The sequence below is a fragment of the Scyliorhinus torazame genome, chromosome 1 (assembly GCF_047496885.1).
Source record: "Scyliorhinus torazame isolate Kashiwa2021f chromosome 1, sScyTor2.1, whole genome shotgun sequence".
Lineage (NCBI taxonomy): Eukaryota > Metazoa > Chordata > Chondrichthyes > Carcharhiniformes > Scyliorhinidae > Scyliorhinus > Scyliorhinus torazame.
The window spans coordinates 247,126,458-247,150,053 of NC_092707.1; the positions used below are offsets into that span (position 1 = coordinate 247,126,458).

General features: G+C 43.6%; 1 protein-coding gene across 3 annotated transcripts in view; it reads left to right on the forward strand.

Annotated features, from left to right (window-relative positions):
* LOC140420246 (son of sevenless homolog 1-like) overlaps positions 1-23,596 on the forward strand; it is a 450,340-nt gene that overhangs the window by 292,165 nt on the left and 134,579 nt on the right. For all 3 annotated transcript variants that reach the window (XM_072504285.1, XM_072504288.1, XM_072504295.1), the window contains exons 7-10: positions 347-457; positions 561-659; positions 8,137-8,264; positions 9,313-9,968. In XM_072504285.1, coding sequence (XP_072360386.1) covers positions 347-457; positions 561-659; positions 8,137-8,264; positions 9,313-9,968 — 994 coding nt within the window. The remainder of the gene's footprint in view (positions 1-346; positions 458-560; positions 660-8,136; positions 8,265-9,312; positions 9,969-23,596) is intronic.

Sequence of the window (23,596 nt, forward strand, 5' to 3'; positions counted from 1 at the left end):
TGTAAAAATTTGTAGGTTTACCTTCATCAGAATGATGTTTGAAAAAAATATTTAGGTACTTAAGGTGGTTGGTTCTATGAGGTTGTCTTTGAACTCAGGAGCTATTTCAAAAGCTTTAATTAAAATAAACTGAAGGGTAGTTACATGGGGTAATCCCCATATGTTCCTGAAATACTAGTTTCTGGATTTATCATCTACAAGCTGCTTTTCAAATTGACTGATTTCTTCTGTTTGTAGATGTTTTGTCTTACTAAACATCATTTGCTGTATATCTTGCATGATCAGTGCATAAATTGATTTATTTCCTGATATATTGACGGGCAGCTATATTTGACATTTTTTTCAGGAATTGGCATTTGATCCATATGAAAACTATGCGCAGGACATACTACGGCCTGGCTTTCATGATCATTTCCTCAGCCTTCTATCAAAGCCAGGCGCTGCATTCTACTTACAGGTGAGCATTGTCACAAATGTGAACAACTTAAATTCTGCCTCTTGCACAACAATTACAAATGTAACCTAGCTTCTACGAAACTAATTGATGCATTTAATTTCAGTCAATAGGTGAAGGTTTCAAAGAAGCTGTGCAATATATTCTCCCCAGACTGTTACTGGCACCTGTTTACCATTGCCTGCATTATTTTGAACTTCTAAAGGTATGGATAGGAATGATTGTATTTATGTAAAACACAAATCATATATGGACATTAAAATACTGTTGGGACATACATGAAACATAAAGTAACAAATGTGATTAAATGTTTGATAAACTACTTATCTCTCAAAAAATAACATACAAAAGACTGAATGACAACACTGCCAGAGATTGAAAAGAAAATGATGAATCATACACCATAATTGATGTCATTGTTGCAGAGCTTAACAGTGAGGCAATGCAAAAAAGTAATCAGACATTTGCTAAAAACTCCAAATGGAACATGGGTCATCTTTAGTCAGACCCAAATCCAATGGGATACCTTTACTCACACCTGATCACTCTGAGAAACTGCTGTTATTCCCTTGCACCTTAATCTTCTCCGATAGTCTCCTGTGTGGTACCTTGAGAAAGACTTTCAGAAATTCCACGGAGGTTTTCCACATCCACAATGACCTGTTGCATCTCAAAAGACTATTAGGTTTGTTGAGCACGATCTTCATTTCTAAAATCTGTGTTGGTGAATTGTAATCATTTTTTCTTCTGAATAACCTAGTAATTTCTCTGATTAATGATTCCAAAATTTGCTCCAATGCAGATGATAAATTGCCTTAGTTAGCTTTCTTTGGGTGTAGGCTTCTCAGCAGGCAGACATCCCCATAATTTCTAGAGCAATGTCTTTTCCCATTTCCCTCAGGCTCCCTGGATGTTTGGTCTCAACACACTATCCTCATTTTGCTGAATTAACTTCTCAAATATTCTCATTTGATTAATTAATTCTCATTTATTTTACCTTTTCTCCAACATTCTTCTCTAGAAAATTTTTTTGCTAAAATATATTCATAAAATTCATAAAATATGCGAAAGAACATTACAAACATTTCAAAATGGCCATCACGCAAAGTGCAATAATATTCAGCTTCTCTGCATACGTTATGTTGGTGCTTAATTAAGGTGCTTAATACAGTCAAAGAAATGTTACAGACATTTCAAAATGGTCATTACAAATGGTGCAACGGTATTTAAGGTGTCTACATAGATCAGGTTGCACTCTGAGATGCTTCAATACAATTGTGCTACATGTGATATTCACCGTTTATATTCAGTGTGAGTCATACAGCCTAAGGAGGTACAGTTCCACTCCTCTGTGCTTGCTATGGCTAAAAGGTTTTAGACAGTGACCTTTCCTCATTGCGCCTCTGCAGTGGCTGCTCCAAGCTTTAGTGCATCCCTCAGCAAGTAGTCTTGGGCTTGAGAATGTGCCAGTTTGCAACACTCAGTCTGAGACAACTATTTGCACTGGAAGACCAACAGGTTTTGGGCAGATCAAAGAGCGTCTTTCACTGAGTTGATGACCATCCAGCAACAGCTGATATTTGCCTCGGTGTGCGTCCCTGGCAATAGTCCACAGAGTATAATGTCCTGTGTCATGGGACTGTTCAGGATGAACCTTGACAAAAAACACCTCATCTATGTCCAGATCTTCTTTGCAAAGGCACGTTCCACAAGGAGGTGGATAACTGTCTCTCTCACACCACAGTCACCTTGAGGGAAATGTGCACATGGAGTGAGACTCCAGCACGTAGGAAGACTCTTGACGGGGACGGCCTTTCGCACCACCATGTTATGCAGTACTTGTACCCTTGGGTAGGGTGCTCTTTCCAAGAGCCAGTGCAGACTCGATGGGCCGAATGGCCTCCTGCACTGTAAATTCTATGATAATCTATGATTGTATCCTATCGGTTTGTTTGGAATCACTAGATTTCAGAGCACGGCTCCTTGAAGGAGCTGTGCTCCGAAAGCTAGTGATTCCAAACCAACCTGTTGGACTTAAACTTGGTGTTGTAAGATTTCTTACAATGCTCAGTTCAACGCCGGCATCATCACATCATTATATCCTATCAGTTTGAACTAAATTCTGGAATTCTGTCCCTTGACATCTATGGGCGTGATTCTCCCAAAAAGAAACAAAGTCCCCTAGCGAGCGTGTTTAGCCACATGTTTCCTAGCGCTCGCAGTGCCGAGAAACACATGGCTAGTCAATGCAACTCATGTTGAATAAGGGGCGAACGTGCGGCCGAGTGCACACAGCCCCGTTTTGTACAGTGGCGTCCTGATCGCAGGCCTCCAAAACAATCGCTGACCAGGCAGTGCCAACCTGGCACCTTGGCAGTGCCCCTGCTAGCTGGCAGTACCACATAGGTGCCTTGGCAGTGTCAGGCTTGCACCATGGAGCCACTGCCAAGGCGCCAGGTTGGCACTGCCAGGGTGCCCAAGTGCCACCAGAAGTGCCAAGGCACCAAAGGGCATGCAGCTGGTGGCCCCCTGGGAGACTTCAAAAGTGCCGTACCATCTGCTGAACAGCGCTTGCCCAAGGTCTCTGAGGCAAAAGGGTTGAATCCCGAAGCTTCAGGTACCTTGGGAATCTGCACATTAGAGTGAGGCTTACTGCCTTGCTCTAATATGCAGGGTAGGATTTACATAGTAACGTTTCGCAAGGTCACGTTGAATCTCTCGAGGCGTGGCGAGTCGGGTAGAACCCGGGGGTGGGGCCTCCCGGTTTTTAACAGCCATACTGTGTCACGGCGAGCTGTTTTTTGGGCGCAGCATGGCCGTTGGATCATGCCCTGGGTCTCTACCTCTCCTCCGAAAAACATACCTCTTTGAGCAAGTTTTTGGTCACCTGCCTGAATATTTCTTTGTGGCTTGGATTCAGATTTTCTCTCATTATTGCTATGAAGCAACTAGGGATGTTTATGTCATGTTAAAGATGTTTTGTAAAGCAAATTGTTGTTTATCCTCTGCTAACCGTTCAATCCTGGAGGCTTATCTGACATTTTGTTTCCTGTGTTGCTTGAATACTTCACTTTAAATACTTTTGAGATTCTCGTTTCACTCCTTTTTGGCTTTCCTGATCAACTCATCCTTAACTTGTTTATTTCACTCTTATTTTTAATCTTTTTTTTGCAAAAAATAGACCTTACGCTTAAAATATCTGAAAGAACATTACAAACATTTTAAAATAACCATTACACAAAGTTCAATAATATTCCAGTTCTCTTACATGCATCATGCACTCGTGAGGTTATCATAGAATGTTAAGATAGAATGTTATCATAGAATGTTATCATAGAATGTTATCATAGAATGTTATCATAGAATGCTATCATAGAATGTTATCATAGAATGTTATCATAGAATGTTATCATAGAATGTTATCATAGAATGTCAGGTGTGCTTGTATTCATGCCAAGATTTTCCTTAAATCCGATCTTGGGCCGCTGCTTGTGAAGTGTTCATGTACATTCAAGTCACTATTGAATCTGTTTCATTACTCGTAACAAGATTTAGCAATTTTCTCATTTTAAGCATATGAAAATGAATGAAAACCGCTTATTGTCACAAGTAGGCTTCAAATGAAGTTACTGTGAAAAGCCCCTAGTCGCCACATTCCGGCGCCGGTTCGGGGAGGCCGTTACGGGAATTGAACCGTGCTGCTGGCCTGCCTTGGTCGGCTTTTAAAGCCAGCGATTTAGCCCTGTGCGAAACATCCTCTATATGAGCATATAGAGGATATCCTGAGCACAACTTGTGTTTGGGAAACTCCAACAACAATTTAAAAGTATATCCAAACATTTCTACTACAGTAAATATTTCTGCATTAAAGGTTCAATTAGTTTAGTGAACTCTTTTTGGAAGTGGAAATGTCGCTAACAAGTTGCAAAACTTTCAGTACAGCGCAAAGTAATCTTGCCATAGCTTTAGATCACATAGCATGTTGTATACGCTTATTAGGAAAGTGCAAGAATAGTTTTGTAGAAATGGGTGTATACCGAGATGGGAAGCACGGTAGCATTGTGGATAACACAATTGCTTCACAGCTCCAGGGTCCCAGGTTCGATTCCGGCTTGGGTCACTGTCTGTGCGGAGTCTGCACATCCTCCCCATGTGTGCGTGGGTTTCCTCCGGGCGCTCCGGTTTCCTCCCACAGTCCTTCTGCACTGTAAATTCTATGATAATCTGAATCCAAAAAAAGCAAGTATTTGCTTTTTAAATCCAAATTATGCTGTCATTCACCATGTTTATTTCTTAAATTTGCCTATTCAGAGATTTTACTTGCTTTCATTATTCTGCTTAATTCGGATGAGGGGTTGGAGACATGCTGCTTCTTCCTCATCCTCCCAATACTGTGTCTACCTGCATTACTTAGTGATTAGAATATTTACATTTTCTAACTGTTGGAGTAGCACTGTTGAGACAATTAGAGGCATTCAAAATTTGCTTCAGTTTTATCAAAAAATCAATTAAAATTAGGATGATAAAGAAATTGTTTTTAAAAAATGTAATATGTTTTCTAAAGCTTGCCCCAGTGGTGGAGCACTTTGGAAACCATAGGTCCGAAGTTACCATTTTCCTCCAAAGCATGCTACACTTAACATGTTTATCTTAAATTACTCCTGTACTGTATCCCAAAATGACATTTTCTGAAATAAATCTAATTTGAACTTAAATAAATCAGTTCTAACTGCTTTCCACCATCTCCCTAAGCAGTCTCCATATATTTACCACTGTCCTTTGTTCTGTCGTTATGGATGAGGTGACAAAGGGGTGGCATGGTGGTGCAGTGATACGCACTGTTCCTCATGGCACCGAGGACCTGGGTTTGATCCCGGTCCCAGGTCACTGTCGGCGTGGAGTTTGCACATTTTCCCCTTGTCTGTGTAGGTTTCACACCCACAACCCAAAAAGATGTGCAAGGTAGGTGAATTGGCCACACTAAATTTCTCTTTATTTGGGAAAAAAGAATTGGATACTCTAAATATAATTTTTTTTTAAATGGATGAGATGACAATGCTCGTCATGGTATAGACTAGCAATCCCTATAGAATACCAAGATCAACAATCATTTCACCTGTTAATGTCCTCTTTTACCGAGAGTATGTGCAATTTACATAAATATCCCGCAATCACTCTGGTTGCTCGCTTTCCGTCAAATCATTTTGAATGATAACTCAACACAAACTGCTGGCAACTATATAAAAATGTTGCATCAGTTCAGGTTATTGGTGTATCTTGGAAAATTAAGTACACCACGCATGTTCAGACTTAATCGGCATTCACCTGACAAACTCACAGTGCTAAACAAAAGCCTAAGTTCAAAATGAGCCTCAAGCATCCAGGAAAATCTTTAATGACCGGCATTAAAAGATGCAAAGCAATTTAGTGCATCCAATTAGTCATTATCACAAAGGAATTGATGCCTAAGCATGAATACTGGAAGTCAAATTATGCACAGACATCAGATTTAAAAAAAATATATATATATATATATAATTTATATATCGGGGGGCACGGTAGCACAGTGGTGAGCCCAGTTGTTTCACAGCTCCAGGGTCCCAAGTTCGATTCCCGGCTTGGGTCACTGTCTGTGTGGAGTCTGCATGTTCTCCCTGTGTCTGCGTGGGTTTCCTCCGGGTGCTCCGGTTTCCTCCCACAGTCCAAAGATGTGCAGGTTAGGTGGATTGGCCATGCTAAATTGCCCTTAGTGTCCAAAGAGGTAGGGTGGGGTTATTGGGTTACGGGGATAGGGTGGAGGTATGGGGTTAGTTAGGGTGCTCTTTCGAAGGGCCGGTGCAGACTTGATGGGCTGAATGGCCTCCTTCTGCACTGTAAATTCTATATATATGTATAGATTTGAAACTTTGATGAAGTAAGAAATAGTGTGCAAGAACAAAAAGACAAAAGTAACAAAAAAACATTGACAGGAAAAAAGAAATCCGAATGGGAAAAATGAAAAATTACCCGGAAGCCTATTTATAAAATCTGTGATTTGTGTATCTTGGATCTGTTTTGAAAGGTAATGAAGAATTTAACTGAAAGAGGGAAAAAAAGGTCTTTCTTTTCCAGTAGCAGAATGCACGTTTAAGTTTACTGGATTCTCAGGGAGCCCGGCGAACCATGTCCATATGTTTTGGTCATGCCCGGCACTGGAGGGGTTCTGGAGAGGAGTGGCGGGAGCAATATCTCAGGTGGTGAAACTCCGGGTCAAGCCAAGCTGGGGGCTAGCAATATTTGGAGTAGTGGATGAACCGGGAGTGCAGGAGGCGAAAGAGGCCGGCATTCTGGCCTTTGCGTCCCTAGTAGCCCGGCGAAGGATCTTGCTAATGTGGAAGGAGGCAAAGCCCCCCAGCCTGGAGGCCTGGATAAATGATATGGCTGGGTTCATAAAGTTGGAGAGGATTAAGTTCGCCTTGAGAGGGTCTGCGCAGGCGTTCTACAGGCGGTGGCAACCGTTCCTAGACTATCTGGCAGAGCGTTAGAGGAAGGTCGGTCAGCAGCAACCTTTGGGGGAGGGGGGTGGAGGGAGGGGACATCCTGAGGGGGGGGTAGGGGGGACTGCCTGGGAGGGTGGATGAGCAAGAGATAACATGAAGGGTTGGGGAAACTGGCACGTACAGGTGAGGGCCAGTGTACAAAGCTGTGTAAATATATCATTTTGCCATGTATATATCTTGCTCTGCGCGATTTCTCTTTTTTTTGTTACGAGGCGGGGGGGGGGGGGGGGGGGGGTTATTGTTTGTAAGGGAGAAAAATTGTGTTAAAAAACTTTAATAAATATATATATATTTTTAAAAGTTTACTGGATTCAAGGGTTGTCAGTCTATAGCTGAGGGATATACTTGGGTCTCATTTTTATTTACTTATTAGATACCACAGTCTCGTTATTACAGAAACAATAGCCAGCTTGATGTTGGCTTCAAGCAGAACATGTTCTGGTGCCTTTTTGAATCCAGTTACTTGATTTTTAAAAGAAGGGGAGGTCATCATTACAGTAAAGATGCACTGCAGAGCTGATTGTAATGATATGCATAAGCAATTCTGTATGTTAATATGTTAGACCTCCAACCAGCAGGTGGTAGTAGAACTACACCGCGTGACACTGCAACCTCGAGAAGTCTGGGTGAGGAGTCGCCATGGGTAGTTATGTTTAGTATTAGTTCTCGTATTCTAGTTGTTAGTTTACGGTTTATTAGTCATATTAGTATTGTTTTCTCCTCATGTTATTTGAATTTAATAAATCTTAACTAAACTAACTAGACGTTCTTTGGTGCACTGACTCAAATCATTGCAACGCACTAGAACATAATACTGATGTATTGTTTTTTTATTTCTGTTTATAGTAGGCGTCACTTGCTCTGCCATAGCTTATCTTTATGCTGCAAGCAGTTGTTGTCATCAGGATGAAATAAAGATTGCTCATTCAACTAGGATTCTTCATAAATTCTATAAATAATTGGTTGAAGTTCAAAACTTTTCAGTGTATTAGAGATTGTGATCTTGTTACTAGTTGATGGAGAAAAACAGTCAAATGTGTTGATACCTGGGTAAACCCTGAGTATCTGTTATTCATATGTGTCCCTCCAACAGCTATAAACTATTTGAAACATATTCATTTGTTCCCTACCTTATAACAACAGCAATTAGAAGAGAAAAGTGAAGATGAAGAAGACAAAGAATGCCTAAAACAAGCCATAACCGCTCTTCTTAACCTCCAGAGCAGTATGGAAAGGATATGTTCAAAATCACTTGCAAAAAGAAGGCTGAGGTAAGCAATTTCCATTTATCCCTGCATTTTTCCTGATTAACTACATCTGTAAGTTCCCGTTGTTCCCATTTCCTCTTACTGTTAGAAAAGAACAACAGTGGACTGCTTTACTGGTAGGGCTGCTTTTTACACAGGAAGTGACATCAGGTCAGAAAGCTTGTTTTTGTTCAAAGCATTTTATGCTGTTAAGTTGCTTGTACAACTGAAGCTTAAAACTGAGCAACATCTCAATTATGAACATGACGACTTTGCTGAGCATCAGGTGGTAAGCAGTGACACACTTTAAAATGAATTGCTGAAAGGTTTGTTTTAAGAGGGACAAGCTGTGTTATTTTGTTTATAAAAAAGTAACGGCATTCCATGAAAATGATCAACAAAAGGCTCTATGTTGCTAGATTTCGGACCGATAAAACATAGTGGATGCATGTATTTTTTTCATTCAGTTGTTCTTTTCACTTTCCTTCTTGATGAGATTAAAGTGCATAGCGTTGGTCTGCTCACTCTTTAAGTTCAACAAATGATCACTACCTTAAATAGAACAAATTGAATAAAGTGGGCAGTTCCAGTCATTCAACATGGATGTTTTAAGCAGAGAGCCAAAACTTAATTCCGAAATGACCCACAAGAGTGATATTGCTTTTTCATTTGGAATGTTCAATGGAATACTTCTGTGTGCAGAAAGGTGTGACTTCCCAGAAAGTAAAGGGAAAACAGCAGACTGGCCCACCCGTGCAGAAGTATGCGTTGTATTAACCAATCTTGAACTTGCTAACAATAGCACAAGAAATGGTTGTGACTTTGATACTTCTGACTACTTCTGAGATGTGCTAGTGGGTTGCACAAATGGGAATACAATCTATAAAAACTTCATGACATATATAACAGTTTTCATGTTTTACTTATTCTAATATTTGCTTCTATTTCGTAACTGCATTGTAATTCATTTTGTAGTTTTCACAGATCATTAGAGTCGCTTGCACCAGTGCATGGATATTTGAGTTCATTCATTTCAACTGATTGAAATTTGGTCATTTATTTTCTCTTCCAGTGAATCTGCCTGTCGTTTTTATAATCAACAAATGAAAAACAAACACCTGGCAATTAAGAAAATGAATGAGATCCAGAAAAACATTGATGGTTGGGAAGGCAAGGACATTGGGCAGTGCTGTAATGAATTTATAATGGAAGGCACCCTCACACGGGTGGGTGCAAAACATGAAAGACACATATTCCTATTTGATGGTTTGATGATTTGCTGTAAATCAAATCACGGTCAGCCTAGGTTGCCTGGTGGAAGCTATGCAGAATATCGTCTCAAAGAGAAGTTTTTCATGCGCAAGGTACAGATCAACGACAAAGATGACACTAATGAATACAAGCATGCTTTTGAAGTTATCTTGAAGGATGAAAATAGTGTAATTTTTGCTGCTAAATCAGCAGAAGAAAAAAATAATTGGATGGCAGCTTTAATTTCTTTACAATATCGCAGTACACTGGAGAGAATGTTGGACACCACAATGCTACAGGAAGAAAAAGAGGAGCCACTTAGACTTCCAAGTCCTGAAGTGTATAGGTTTGCTGAGCCAGACTCTGAGGAGAACATTGTGTTTGAGGAGAATGTGCAATCTAAATCTGGAATTCCCATTATGAAAGCTGGAACTGTTATAAAACTGATCGAACGGCTTACTTACCACATGTATGCAGGTAAGTACAGCCTTCTTGTTGCAACCTGTCTGCTGTATTGAGGGATTTTGTATTTTATTCTTGCTATGTAAATGGGTCAGATGCTGCGGAAAAAAAATTGAAACAATTTTTAGAAATAGCAATTATGGCTATTCTGTCCGTAATTTAAAAGGATGACAGAAATATAAGGAAGAAAGTTGGAAAACTATTTCAAAAATATTACTCCTCAATCTTTTGTTTAAATCATTCCAACTTTAGGGAAAAAATGTCATTTAAATTAAAAGACTGCTGGGCTCAGCTTAATAATCATGCATATTGGAGATCATCGTGGCAATATTATTGTATCAGCTTCACCAATAATAGTCCTATTCCAGTGTGCCTGTTTGAATAGAATCGGATTTGTCCACCCAGTTCATTGCTTTCCTGCAATAAACCTTGCTTGACAAACCTGTTTCTTCTGTCTCAATAATGTCACGTGGTTATATGTAGTTCGGTAGTTTAGTTTTTGTATATATTTAAACCAGTTGACATTGTTGGAAAGTCACTTCTTGTCTTGGAACAATTACTGATACAACCTTTCGAGTTCTGATTTCATCTGTGTACATATAAAGCAGGGCGAGTTCAGATTTGGGCAATGGCTCCTCCACGGTGAATTTTAGTAGTTAACTGTGTAGATGTCTCAGATTTTCATGCATGTTTAAATGTTAATAATAAGAACCATGCCAAGCATTGATGCCCTTGTAGCCTTAATTGGAAGCAAGTGACGACAATAGGTCATCAACAATTTATCCCAGTTAAGATTTTTTTTGCTGCTTTTATCCCTTAACTTTCATTTTTCTTAAAAGGAGCAATTAAAATACAGAACAATTCGTATCCGGCTATGGAACAAAACCAATGATAACTGATATTTGTTTTGGTAAAGTTTGTGCTTATGAAGATGAGGGTCTAGAAAATGCAACATTTTTATCTTCATCCATTGTTAATGTGAAACACCCCTGGGTCAGTGAGCTAGAAAGTAAAATTTGTTACTCTGTCTCAACAAATTGTTTTAACTTAACTTCTAACCTCTAGAGGAGAGTTCTGGATGCACCAATATGATTTTATTCATTTCTCTCATCTGCCAAGTTTGTGCTTTATTTTATTATTGGAGATTTGGTTGTTTTTTTTTGCCTCCGGTTTTGTAGGCAGAATTATAAATATTGCACTGTAGTGATGCAGTTGGAAGTAATTTATGACAGATGCATGTTAAATGAGATGTTGGTTTCATTGGTAAAGTTGTATGCACTCTTTCCATCTCATTTGTGTCAAATGTGCTTAATATTGGTATATCAGTCAGAAAAATGTTCCGTAAGGGATGTACATGTTGTGTGTATTTTTATTGGTGGGGAAAAAGGTGCTTCCTGTTCATTGCACCTCCCGCAACTGGGTCATTCATAAAGGCTGTTCCTACCATTCATGAAGCTCATTTTGACTTTTGACTTCCTGTCCGAAAATAAGAAAATATTTTGATCCTTTGATTTCAGCTTTCAAAAGAAAAATATAAGCTGAATAAGTAAGCTCGCCAAATTCGTGAAGCTGTTGACAATTGGCCAGCATATATGTCGCTATTAATGTGTTCTATTTTTAGTGTTCTGGTGCTTTAGTTCACTGCTTGTGAAATTCAAGGATGATTGTTTCCAAAGAAGCTTATTGTTCATTCTTGATTCAGAAGTGTTGGAGTGGTGTTAGGGTGGTTAGGTTGGGTGCATTAATTAACATTCGGGTTACTTAGTGTTGCTAAGCTTCCTGGACAAAAGCTTTGCAGCTATTGATAAATGTTTAAAGATATAACTTGTTTTGTACCAAATAGCTGAACAGATAGTAGTTTATGCTGAATTAGAACAGTATATGTAAGCTCTCCTGTACCATAATCTTACAGAAAATAGGAATAGGCCACTTAGCCCTTCGAGCCTGCTCTGCCATTCAATATGACCATGGTTGATCATTTATCTCAACACCATACTCCAGTGCTTCCTCCATACTTTTGACACCTTTAGATTCTAGACAATTATCCATTTCCTTAAATATACTCAGCGATTCGGCCTCCATGCCCCCTACCCTCGCAGACAAGAGAAATCCGCCCCCAACCTCCACAGCCACACTGCCCTCTACCCCCCCCTTCCCGAGACACATAACCCCACTCTCCACAGGCGCATAGAACCGTCCTGCCTACTTAAACACACCCACATACACACTGGACCGCCACACACCAATAGACAAACAGGATCATACAGACAAGTGCACACACACACACGTGGGACCCCTCCAGGCGCACATGTGCACGCACGCACATACCGACCCTCATCTACACAACCAAACACCCACACACAGGATCTCACTCGCTCGCTCGCACGCACTCACTCATTCAGTCAGTCACTCACTCACGATCACGCACACCACTGGCTCCCCTCCCTCACATATGTAGACATACATGGGGACCCCACAACCCCTCCACGCACGACCGCCCTACACACAGACACGCATGTGTATACATACACACGAGAAGCCCCACATGGACACATTACACCTCACCCCCACAGGCACCACTGTCCCACGTGTGTGAGTCCTGTACATGTGTGGATCCCGGATGTGCCTGTGGAGGTGCGTGAGTGTGTAGGAGTGTGAGTGGAGTGTGTAGGAGTGTGAGTGGAATGTCATCGTCTCTTCGCCATTCCCCTGCAAGTTTGAGGGCATTGTGTCCCCCCCAATATGTGCGCTTGTGTGTGGGCAGGCGGTCCCATGTGTGGTGTGAGGGGGAATGCTTATGTGTTTGGGTCCTGCATGTGTATGTGTGGGTCCCGTGTGCGTGAGGATCCGATGTGTGTAGGGGGTTCCATTTGTGTGTGTGTGGACCAGTGTGTACACATGTATACCGCGCATTTGTGGATGTGTGCTGGGATCCTGTGTGTGTGTGGGTAGAGGATCCCACATGTGTAGGTCGGGTAGGCGGGGTCCCCTGTGAGGGAGCTCGCATGCACTTGCATGTGTGAAATTCCGCCGTCCGGGTATGTGCCAGGGTCCCCCCCCCCCCCCCAACACCCTGTCCACCCAGGTGCCCTCTGGGATCCTGTCCGCGTGTGCCCCGGGGTCCTGCCTGACCTTGTGCGTACCCCACACTGAGCATTTTTATCATTTGTTCATTTTCCATAATATAAAATTATTAAATGGCTCAACAATAAAATCTTTATATTGTACAGTGTGGAAGATTTGTATATAAATGCTGGTGGTTTCATATTCAGTGTTCCAGATCGGTCCCTCAGAAAAATCCATACTTTTTCAACAACTCTATCATTCCAACAAAGTGTAAACTTTACAACAATGGTATTCAATTGCTATGGTCACAATGAAGATCAAATTCACAAGGTCAGTCTCAGCAGTACAATGCACAAGTGCATTAGCAATATCCTTTTACGGTGCATCATATATTACTGAAAGGCTTTCACATGGAGCCTGCTACTCCCTGAAGTTCTTCATATCTGTTTACATATCTAATTTGAATATGTTCAGCAGTGGTACACAATATTTGTAAAACCAATTTATAAATGTTTTACATTTATGCATGTCTCAGTGGGAAATTGATGTCTCAATTGAAATATCAATGGTAGATTGCCATGAGTTTTCCATCGCTAGTCATTTGTTCACTTCTGTTTCTATGATCTAAATAAAAAGGCTGATATCAAACCAGTTTGTCAGCAGATAGAAAAACGAGCATAAAAAGGACAGTACCTTTCAAAGTCTAGCTATGGTAAAACCCAAAAGCAGACTATACCTATGAGCTGTATTCTTCTAATTTTCGAACAGTTTTACAGGTGGGCTGTAATTTGTGTGGCTGAGGAACACTAGTTTTGGTTCAAACTATGTTCCTTTTTAAAATTTTGTTTGAGAAGTATTTCTGATTTTGATTTGTCCATCTGGCCAATTTAAGGAACAAGAAACAAAATGTTGGATTTTGAGGTTGTATGTGCTACAATCTTGAAAGGGGACTTAATCTCATATGATAGTGTTGAATGTCAGCTTCTACTTTCTCTTAGGGTGCCCATTTACAGACATCTTGCAGTTAGCAATGCTGGAATTACGGCAGGATGCTAACCAATTCTACAGTTCTATTTGTTATACTTCTTTTAACCTGAGAACATTGCCTGTTTTTTTCAAACTACTTTGGTGTTTAAGAAGAAGGGAGAGCATGGAGACTTGGATGGTATTGTAATTTATTTAAAATATTTATTGCTGGTGGAAATGTAGTAAAATTTTACCTTTGCTCACACGTCTAGGATCAGAGATGTGAGCAATTTTGTTCACCCCAACCTTGGCCCAATTAAGAGACCTGTAGCCTCTTCCCTTGGTTACCAACCCTATCCAAAACTCAAACAAATCTGCTGCACACTACTTTGAATACTCGGGAATCTCTACCCCAGTTTATGTGAAACTGACAAAATAAGGGGCCGGCGTGTATTACCAAAATATGGTCCAATCAAACGAGGGAGATTCCTTTCGTACAAAAAAAGCCTGAGATGTAAATAGAACCTGCAGATTGGTCACAGAATTGTAACAACATAGGTCCATCGTGTTTGTGCTGGCCCTCCGAATGTCAGCAATGGGAATCATTTTTTACCTCTTGCATAACTGAAAATAAAATACTTATACAGGTAACTGAGCATGCAATGGCAACAGTTAGTCTTAAAAGATGCAATAACAGGAACCAATCTGCAAAATCAAGAGTCCAAGCAAGAAAATCACCAGCACCCATGAGTCCTTTCAGTCTGATATTGGCTGACCTGGTGACAAACTGTCAACAAACATTACAAGTAAAGGACATAAGTTCTTTCAGACGATTATTCTCTTGCAGCTGGGTACCATCAAAAAATTATACAGCTGTCAAAAGTCTCGCAAGAAATAATAGGTGGCTAATTGTTCATGACCGTGCTGGGTCCAGTAGAGACTGTAGCACTGCTGCCTCACAGCATCAGGGATTCTGGTTCCATTCCGACTTTGGGTGGCTGTCTGTGTGGAGTTTGCACTTTCTCCCTGTGTCTGAGTGGGCTTCCCCCGGGTGCTCCTGTTTCCTCCCAGAGTCGAAAGATGTGACGGTTAGGTGGATCAGTCATGCTAAATTGCGTTTAGTGTCCAAAAGGTTAGGTGGGGTTACTGGGTTATGGGGATGGGGTGGGGGCATGAGCCTAGGTAGGGTACTCTTTCAGAGAGTCGGTGCAGACTCGTTGGATCGAATGGCCTCCTTCTGCACTGTAAGGATTCTGTGATTCTATGACTAGGGAGAATGATGTGGAGATGCTGGTGTTGGACTGGGATGAGCACGGTAAGAAGTCTTACAACACCAGGTTAAAGTCCAACAGGTTTGTTTCAAATCACTAGCTTTCGGAGCACTGCTCCTTCCTCAGGTGAACTACTTCCTTCACCTGAGGAAGGAGCAGTGCTCCGAAAGCTAGTGATTTGAAACAAACCTGTTGGACTTTAACCTGGTGTTGTAAGACTTCTTACTGGGGAGAATGAGAAATTGAAGGAAATTTGTATTAGTAAAAAGGTTGTATTGCAGAAATTAATAGGACTGCAGGTTGAAAAAGTCCCCGGGACCACATCCCAGAGTGTTGTAAGATGTAGCTATGGAGATAGTGGATGCATTCGTGAGCATCTTCCAAAATTCTATACATTCTGGAATGGTTCCTACAGCTTAGAAGTTAGCAAATGTCACTCCACTATTTAAGAAAGGAGGGAAGGAGAAAATCGGGAACTGCAGACCTGTTAGTCTTACATCTGTAGTAGGGGAAAATGCGAGAAACTATGATAAAGGATACGATAAATAGACACTTGGTTAATAATGATCTGATTCAGCATTGTTAACATGAATTTATGAATTGGAAGTCATGTTTGACAAACCTGTTGGAGTCTTTTGCGAACATTACCAACAGAATTAATAAAAGGGTCGACTTCTGGTGGCGGCCATGGAGGAGTAGGTCGCACATTTGATAGCTCCCGCCTGTGACAGACTTTTGGACCTTTTTCCCCCGGTTTTTTCGGGATTTTATTGGATAAATCGGTGAAGAGTGAGACAGTGAGGAGAAATCCCCCTCCAGTGTATGGAGAATTGGACCAGAAGTGGCCGTGTGAGAAGACGAAGTTCGACAAGGAAGACGAGAGCAGAGCTGGCAACACGGGAAAGCATGGCAGAGCAGCAGGGCCACGGGGAGACGGCACAGTGGTCGACGGAGCAGCTGGTGAAGTTTTTTGAAGATTGCTTCGCCAAGCTTAAAAAGGACGCGCTGGACCCGATCAAGGCTTCGATTGGTCAGGTGGTGCAGAATCAAGAAACTCACGGACGTGCGACCCAGGAGGTGGAGAAAAAGGTGTCCGAGCACGAGGAATACATAACCGTGCTGGAGACCAAGGTGGAGATGATGAATGACCGCCAGAAAAGAATGCAGCAGAAGCTGGAGGACCTGGAGAACAGGTCCAGGAGGCAAAATCTGAGAATCGTCGGCCTCCCTGAAGGCAGTGAGGGATCGGATGCGAGGGCCTATGTGACGAACATGTTGGAGAAGTTGATGGGGGCTGAGGCGTTCCCTTGGCCCCTGGAAGTGGGTAGAGCGCACAGAGCCCTCACGAAGAAGCCCCGAGCAAACGAGCCACTGGGGGCGATGGTGGAACGTTTGCACCGATTCCTGGACAAGGAACACGTTCTGCGGTGGGTCAAGAAAGAACGGAGCAGCAAGTGGGAGAATTGTGAGCTGCTCATTTATCAAGACCTGGGTGCGGATTTGGCCAAGAAGTGAGCTGGATTTAATCGGGCAAAAACGGCCCCCTTTAAGAAGGTGGTGAAGTTCGGGATGTTGTGCCCAGCCCGTCTGTGGGTCACGTATGAGGAACGGGATTTTTATTTCGTAACACAAGACGATATATGGACTCGCATAAAGGAAAAAAGACTGGAGGTGAATTAAAGACACTGAAGCCTTGGAGAGTATTGTAGTGGCGATTTGTTGAAAATCACTTTTGTGCTGGTTTGAATAAGTAGTGTTCTGTGCAATAAGGGGCTGTTTCGATGGTTAAAGTTAACTTTGTCTTACTGGGAGCTGGTTGGAGGGGGGGTGGTTTCTGTGGTTGTTTTTTTCTGTGGCTGTTTTTCCACTTTTTTCTGATATTTGTTTACTGGGGAATGTGATGCTTTGAATATGTTTGTCCAAGTGGGGGGAGAGAGGAGAGAACAATGGGGAGACAGACTGCTTGGTGCCATGGGTGGGAGCTATCAAGTCAGCTTGGGTCAGCTGACTCACGGAAGCACAGTGGAGGGGTGAGCAGCTGTTAAGCTGGAGCTTGATATGGGGGGTTGGGTTTCTAGTGCTGTTACCAGAAGGAGAGGGACCGGGGGTGGGGGGCGGGGGCTGCTCTGCTGACAGGGGAGGAACTGCTACTAGAGAACAAATGGGAGGTTGGGAAGGTGAATGCCCGAGGGGGGGGCTTGAGGAGGCCGGGGGCGCGAGCCGGAGGCTGGCCTAAAAAGGGTGATGGCTAGGCGGCAGGTGGGGGGAAGCTCCCCGACCAGGCTGATTACATGGAATGTTAGAGGGTTGAATAGGCCGGTCAAGAGGGCTCATGTGTTTGAGCATTTGAGGGGACTGAAGTCGGACGTGGCAATACTACAAGAGACACACCTAAAGGCTATAGACAAGACTAGATTGAGAAAGGGGTGTGTTGGCCAAGTATTCCACTCAGGGCTGGACTCAAAGACCAGGGGGATAGCGATCTTGATCAATAAACGAGTGGCATTCGAGGCAGGGAGAATCGTGTCAGATATGGGGGTAGGTACATCATGGTGAGTGGGAAGCTGGAGGGGGTGCGGGTTGTACTCGTGAACGTATATGCTCCGAATTGGGACGATGTGGAATCTATGAGGCGGGTGTTAAGTAAGATCCCAGACTGAGAGTCACGTAACTTGATCATTGGGGGAGATTTTAATACAGTCATTGATCCGGAATTGGACAGGTCAAAATCCAGGACAGGGAAAGTAACAGCTGCGGCAAAGGAATTGAAGGGGTTTATGGAACAGATGGGGGGAGTAGACCCATGAACGTTTGCACGGCCAAGAGCGAAGGAGTTTTCCTTTTTCCCCCCATGTCCACAAGGTATACTCTCGCAAAGAAAAGGCGGAACGGGCTGAGAGGGATAGGTTAGTTGAGGCGATACTCCAGGTGGACAGGAGATACTTGGAGGCCCCAGACGCTGGGCTACTGAGGGAGCGGCGGAGGTTACAGGCGGAGTTTGGGCTGCTGACTACAGGGAAACCGGTGGAACAGCTGAGGAAGGCAAGGCGGGGGGGCAATTTATGAGTATGGGGAAAAGGCTAGCAGAATGTTAGTGCACCAACTCAGAAAAAGGGAGGTGGCCAGGGCGATAGGGAGGCTAACGAGTCGAGGTGGGAATATGGCCCTGGACCCAGTGGGGGTGAATGAGGTGTTTAAGGACTTTTATAGTAAATTATCTGAGTCGGAAACCCCGGTGGGGTGGATGGGATGAGGCAGTTTTTGGGTCAGTTGAGGTTCCCTAGGGTGGATGAGGATCTGGTGGAAGGGCTGGGAGCCCCAATTGAAATTGAGGAAATAGTTTAGTGGCTGGAGGGCATGCTGTCGGACAAGGCCCTGGGACCAGACGGCTACCCGGTGGAATGCTTTAAGAAGTTTTCAGAGATATTGAGCCCACTGCTGATGAGGACATTGAATGAAGAAAGGGAGAAGAAAGTTCTCCCCCAACAATGTCGCAGGCCTCGATTTCATTGATCCTGAAACGGGAGAAGGATCCGGAGCAATGCGGGATACAGTCCAATTTCTCGACTGAATGTGGATGCCAAACTGCTGGCTAAGATACTGGGTACAAGGATAGAGGACTGTGTCCCGGGGGTGATAGGGGAAGACCAAGCAGGATTTGTAAAGGGCAGGCAACTCAAGGCAATGTTCAAAGGCTTTTGAATGTTATTATGATGCCCTCAGAAGGAGGGGAGATGGAGGTAGCGGTAGTGATGGATGCGGAGAAGGCTTTTGACCAGGTGGAGTGGGATTACCGGTGGTAAGGGCTTCATTTACTGGGTGCGGTTGCTCTATCAGGCACCAGTAGCGAGTGTGCGTACGAGAATCGGCTGAGCTCAGGGTATTTTAAACTACACTGAGGGACGAGGCAAGGGTACCCCCTCTCCCCGCTACTGTTTGCTCTGGCCACAGAGCCATTTGCCATGGCATTAAGAGCCTCTAGGAACTGGAAAGGGCTGGTGTGGATGGGTGGGGGGGGGGGGGGGGGGGTTGGGGGGGGTGGGGGGGGAGGGGGAGGGGGGGGGAGGGGGAGGGGGGGGGGGGAGGGGGGGGGGAGCACCGGTTCTCGCTTTACGCAGATGACCTGCTCTTGTATATTTCAGACCCGCTGGAGGGGATGGGGGAAGTTATGCGGATCCTCGGGGAATTTGGTAATTTTTCGGGGTATAAATTGAACATGGTGAAAAGCGACATGTTCGCGATCCAGGCAAGAGGACAGGAGAAGAGACTGGGAGAGCTGCGGTGTGGAATGGTAGGAAGTAGCTTTCGATCTCTGGGAAATCAGGTGGCCCGGGAATGGGAGGCACTGCACAAGTTAAACCTATCCCGGCTCGTAGAACAAAAGAAAGATAATTTTAAGAGATGGGACATGCTCCCGCTATCACTGGCGGGGAGGGTACAGACTGTGAAAGTGACGGTCCTCCCCAGTTTTCTGTTTGTCTTTCAGTGCCTCCTCACCTTCATCCCCAGGGCCTTTTTCAAGCGGGTGAATAAGGTTTCTTCGGGCTTTGTGTGGGCGAGTAAAACCCCGCAAGTGAAGAAAATGTTGCTGGAGCGTAGCTGGGGGGAGGGTGGGTTGGCGCTGCCGGATTTTTGCAATTACTACTGGGCAGTTAATATAGCCATGATTAGGAAGTTGGTAGTGGGGGAGGGGTCGGTGTGGGAGCGAATGGAGGCGGCGTCATGTAAAGACACAAATTTGGGAGCACTGATAACGGCACCTCTTCCATTCTCGCCGGCCCGATACTCCACAAGTCCGGTCGTGGTGGCGGCTCTGAGAGTCTGAGGGCAGCAGAGGAGATATAAGAGAGTAGAGGGAGCATCGGTTTGGACCCCAATTTATAATAACCATCGGTTTGTACCGAGTAGGCTGGATGGTGGGTTCCGGAGATGGCAAAGGGCAGGAATTAGGAGGATGGGGGATCTATTTATAGACTGGAGCTTCCCCAGCTTGAAAGCCTTGGAGGATAAATTTGAATTGCCAGCAGGGAATGGGTTTAGGTATTTGCAGGTGCGGGACTTCCTTAGAAGGCAGGTTCTGGCCTTCCCGCTGCTGCTGCCACGAGGGATTCCGGACCGAGTAGTCTCCAGTACCTGGGTGGGAGAGGGGAAGGTATCAGATATTTACCAGGAACTTTTGGATGCGGAGGAAACTCCGGTGGAGCAGCTTAAGGGCATGTGGGAAGACGAGCTAGGAGAGAGATAGAGGCAGGTCTGTGGGCGGATGCCCTGAGTAGGGTTAATACATCCTCATCATGTGCCAGGCTTAGCCTGATACAATTCAAGGTAGTCCACCGGGCACACATGACGGCCCCGATGAGCATGTTTTTTGGGGTAGAGGACAGGTGTGCGAGGTGTGTGGGAAGCCCAGCAAATCATGTCCACATGTTTTGGGCATGCCCGAAGCTTAGATGGATTTGGCAGGGTTTCGCCAAGGCAATGTCCACGGTACTCAAAACGCTCGTGGTGCCGAGTCCGGAGGTGGCGATCTTTGGAGTGTCGGAAAAGCCGGGAGTTCAGGGGGTGAAAGAGGCAGACGTCTTGGCCTTTGCCTCCCTGCTAGCCCGGAGACGGGTCTTATTAATGTGGAGGGACTCGAAGCCCCCCGAGTGTAGAGACCTGGGTTAGTGACATGGCTGGGTTTCTCAGTCTCGAGAAAATAAAGTTTGCCTTAAGAGGCTCAATGGTATGGTTCACCCGAAGGTGGCAGCCGTTCGCCGACTTTCTCGAGAAAATTAAAATGTCAGCAGAGGCAGAATTCCAAAGGGCGGGGGGCGGACTGTTGTTTTATGGTTGGGGTGTGTGAAGATTGTGATGGGGTGGAAATGGTTATTGTACCATGTTTATGTCGCTGTAAAAACTTGCAAATACCCTAATAACTTTTTTTTAAAAAAAAGAATTAATAAAGGGAAGCCAGTGGAAATAGTGCACCTGGATTTTCAGAAGTTTTTTTGATAAAGCCCTCACAGGAGGTTGGTTGGAAAATAAAACACGTGGAATTGGAGTAATATACTGACATGGATTAAGTCGGCAGAAAACCGAGAGTAGGGATCAAGAAATCATTCTTGCGTTCACAGGCTGTGACTGGTGCAGAATTTCAAGGATCAGTACTTGGGGCCCCAGCTATTCACAATGTATATCAATGATATGGATGTGGGGACCAAATGTAACATTTCCAAGTTTGCGGGTGACACAAAGCTAGGTTGGAATGTGTGTTGTGAGGAAAATGCAAAACAGCTTCAAGAGGATTTGACCTGAGTTAGAAGTGGGCAAGAACATGGCAGGTGGAATATAATGTGGAAAAATGAGGCTATCCACTTTGGTAGGAGGAATAAATGCACACAATATTTCTTAAATGGTAAGAGATTAGAAAGTATAAATGTACAAAAGGATCTGGGTGACCTCGTCAAAACGTTACTGAAGGCTAACCTGCAGGTGGTAACGGTGAAGTAATCATTAATTTTAATGATTTACTTGTTTACAGAGAGATAGCTACTGATGGGCAGCGCTGCCAACTGGCACGAATTTTCCGTATTTCAATCTGCTTGAATACGGCAATACGGTTTCTCGTGTTAAAATACGCAATCCACTGCAGCTGTCGGTCAAATCCAACCTGACACCTCTCTGAAGGAGAGTATTTAAGCGAGAGGACTTATTTTTTTGAGAGAGAAGAAAAAAAATATTAAAAGGCAGCTCCCTGTAAAGGGCTGGCTGGCTTTGTGGGGTCGGGGGGCTGAGGGGCAGGTGGGAAGAGGAGCTCATTGGCAAACCGCAGTGAATGCATTCCTCCTGAAACGCTTCGATTGGTTTCCTTGGTAACGGCTGCTCGAAGACACGGCCCCAGCAGAGGCCCCACCCCCTCGCATCACCATCCCACACACGAAACAGCACGTGTGTCATGTGATCCTTCGAGCAGTCTCGCATCGAGGTGCCTGCACATGTATGTAAAAACATTGGATTTGCATTTTCTTTTTTTTTGTTTTATTTATAAATTTAGAGTACCGAATTGTTTTTTTTTAAATTAAGGGGCAATTTAGCATGGCCAGTCCACCTAACCTGCACATCTTTGGGTTGTGGGGCTGAAACCCATGCAGACACGGGAGAATGTGCAAACACCACACGGACAGTGACCTGGATGTGCATTTTCTATTTCTGTTTCAGATTTGTGCAATAAAGGTGTAAAGCTGTACTTCAGATTGGTGGGTATTTTTTCTTTGAAATGAAAATGTCGATTCTACTGCCAAAATACTGATTGTTGGTATCTGGAATGCTGATTTCTATTGGGAAAGGTTGTCAGCTCTGTTAATGGAATATTGTTTGCATTTAGGAGGTTCCCTGGGTAAAGATAATTTGAGGGATTTTGTTTAATCCTAGCTAAGCAGCTCATGGGATATCTGAATGGAAGGAGACTGGAGAATGTCTTATGCTTGAGAGGAGCCAAGTCTGTCTGTAGTTTTGCATACTGCTCTGAGATTTTAAGTTGAACAACATAGTCTGACCAGGAGGTTCTTCAGTTTGTTCCTGAAAGAGTCTCTTTCCAAAGGTCTGCATCGAGAAGCAAGTAACCCTGATCGTTAACTTTATTTCTTAGTGGCATTTGAACTGTGTTGGATTGCTTAATTGGAATATACAGTGGGAAGTGTTGCTAGTAAGTTAAAGTTCTTTTTCCATTTTATTTAACAATTGTTTTAACTGTGAATTGTAAATCTATTACTTTGTTATTAATATGGTTAATTCTGTGTTTAAATTAAAGTTTATTTGAGCATAAATGATACCTATTGGTCAATGGTATCACTCTTAAGGGTTTTTTTTCTGTAATGTTTTGCAATTTAAAGTGCCCAATTTATTTCCAAATAAGAGGCAATTTAGCGTGGCCAATTCACCTACCCTGCACATCTTTGGGTTGTGGGGGTGAGACACACAGGGAGAGAATATGCAAACTCTACACTGACAGTGACCCGGGGCCGCGATTGAACTTGGGGCTGTGTTGCAGCAGTGCTAACTATTGCACCACCATGCCGCTCTTCACTCCTATGGTTAAGTAGTCTTCCCTCCCAGAAGTACAAATTGCAAATTATTGGAATTCTCGCACAGTCCGAACAATATTTCCACAGAGTGCAACAAAGGTTCACTGGACTTGGTCTTGGGATGGCAGGCCTGTCCAATGAAGAGAGATTGGGAAAGCTCGAGTTTAGAAGAATGAGAGGTGATCTTATTGAAACATTCCAAATACTTAAAGGGGTAGACAAGGTAGATGCAGGCAAGATGTTTCTCCTGGTTGTGGAATTAAGACACGGGACA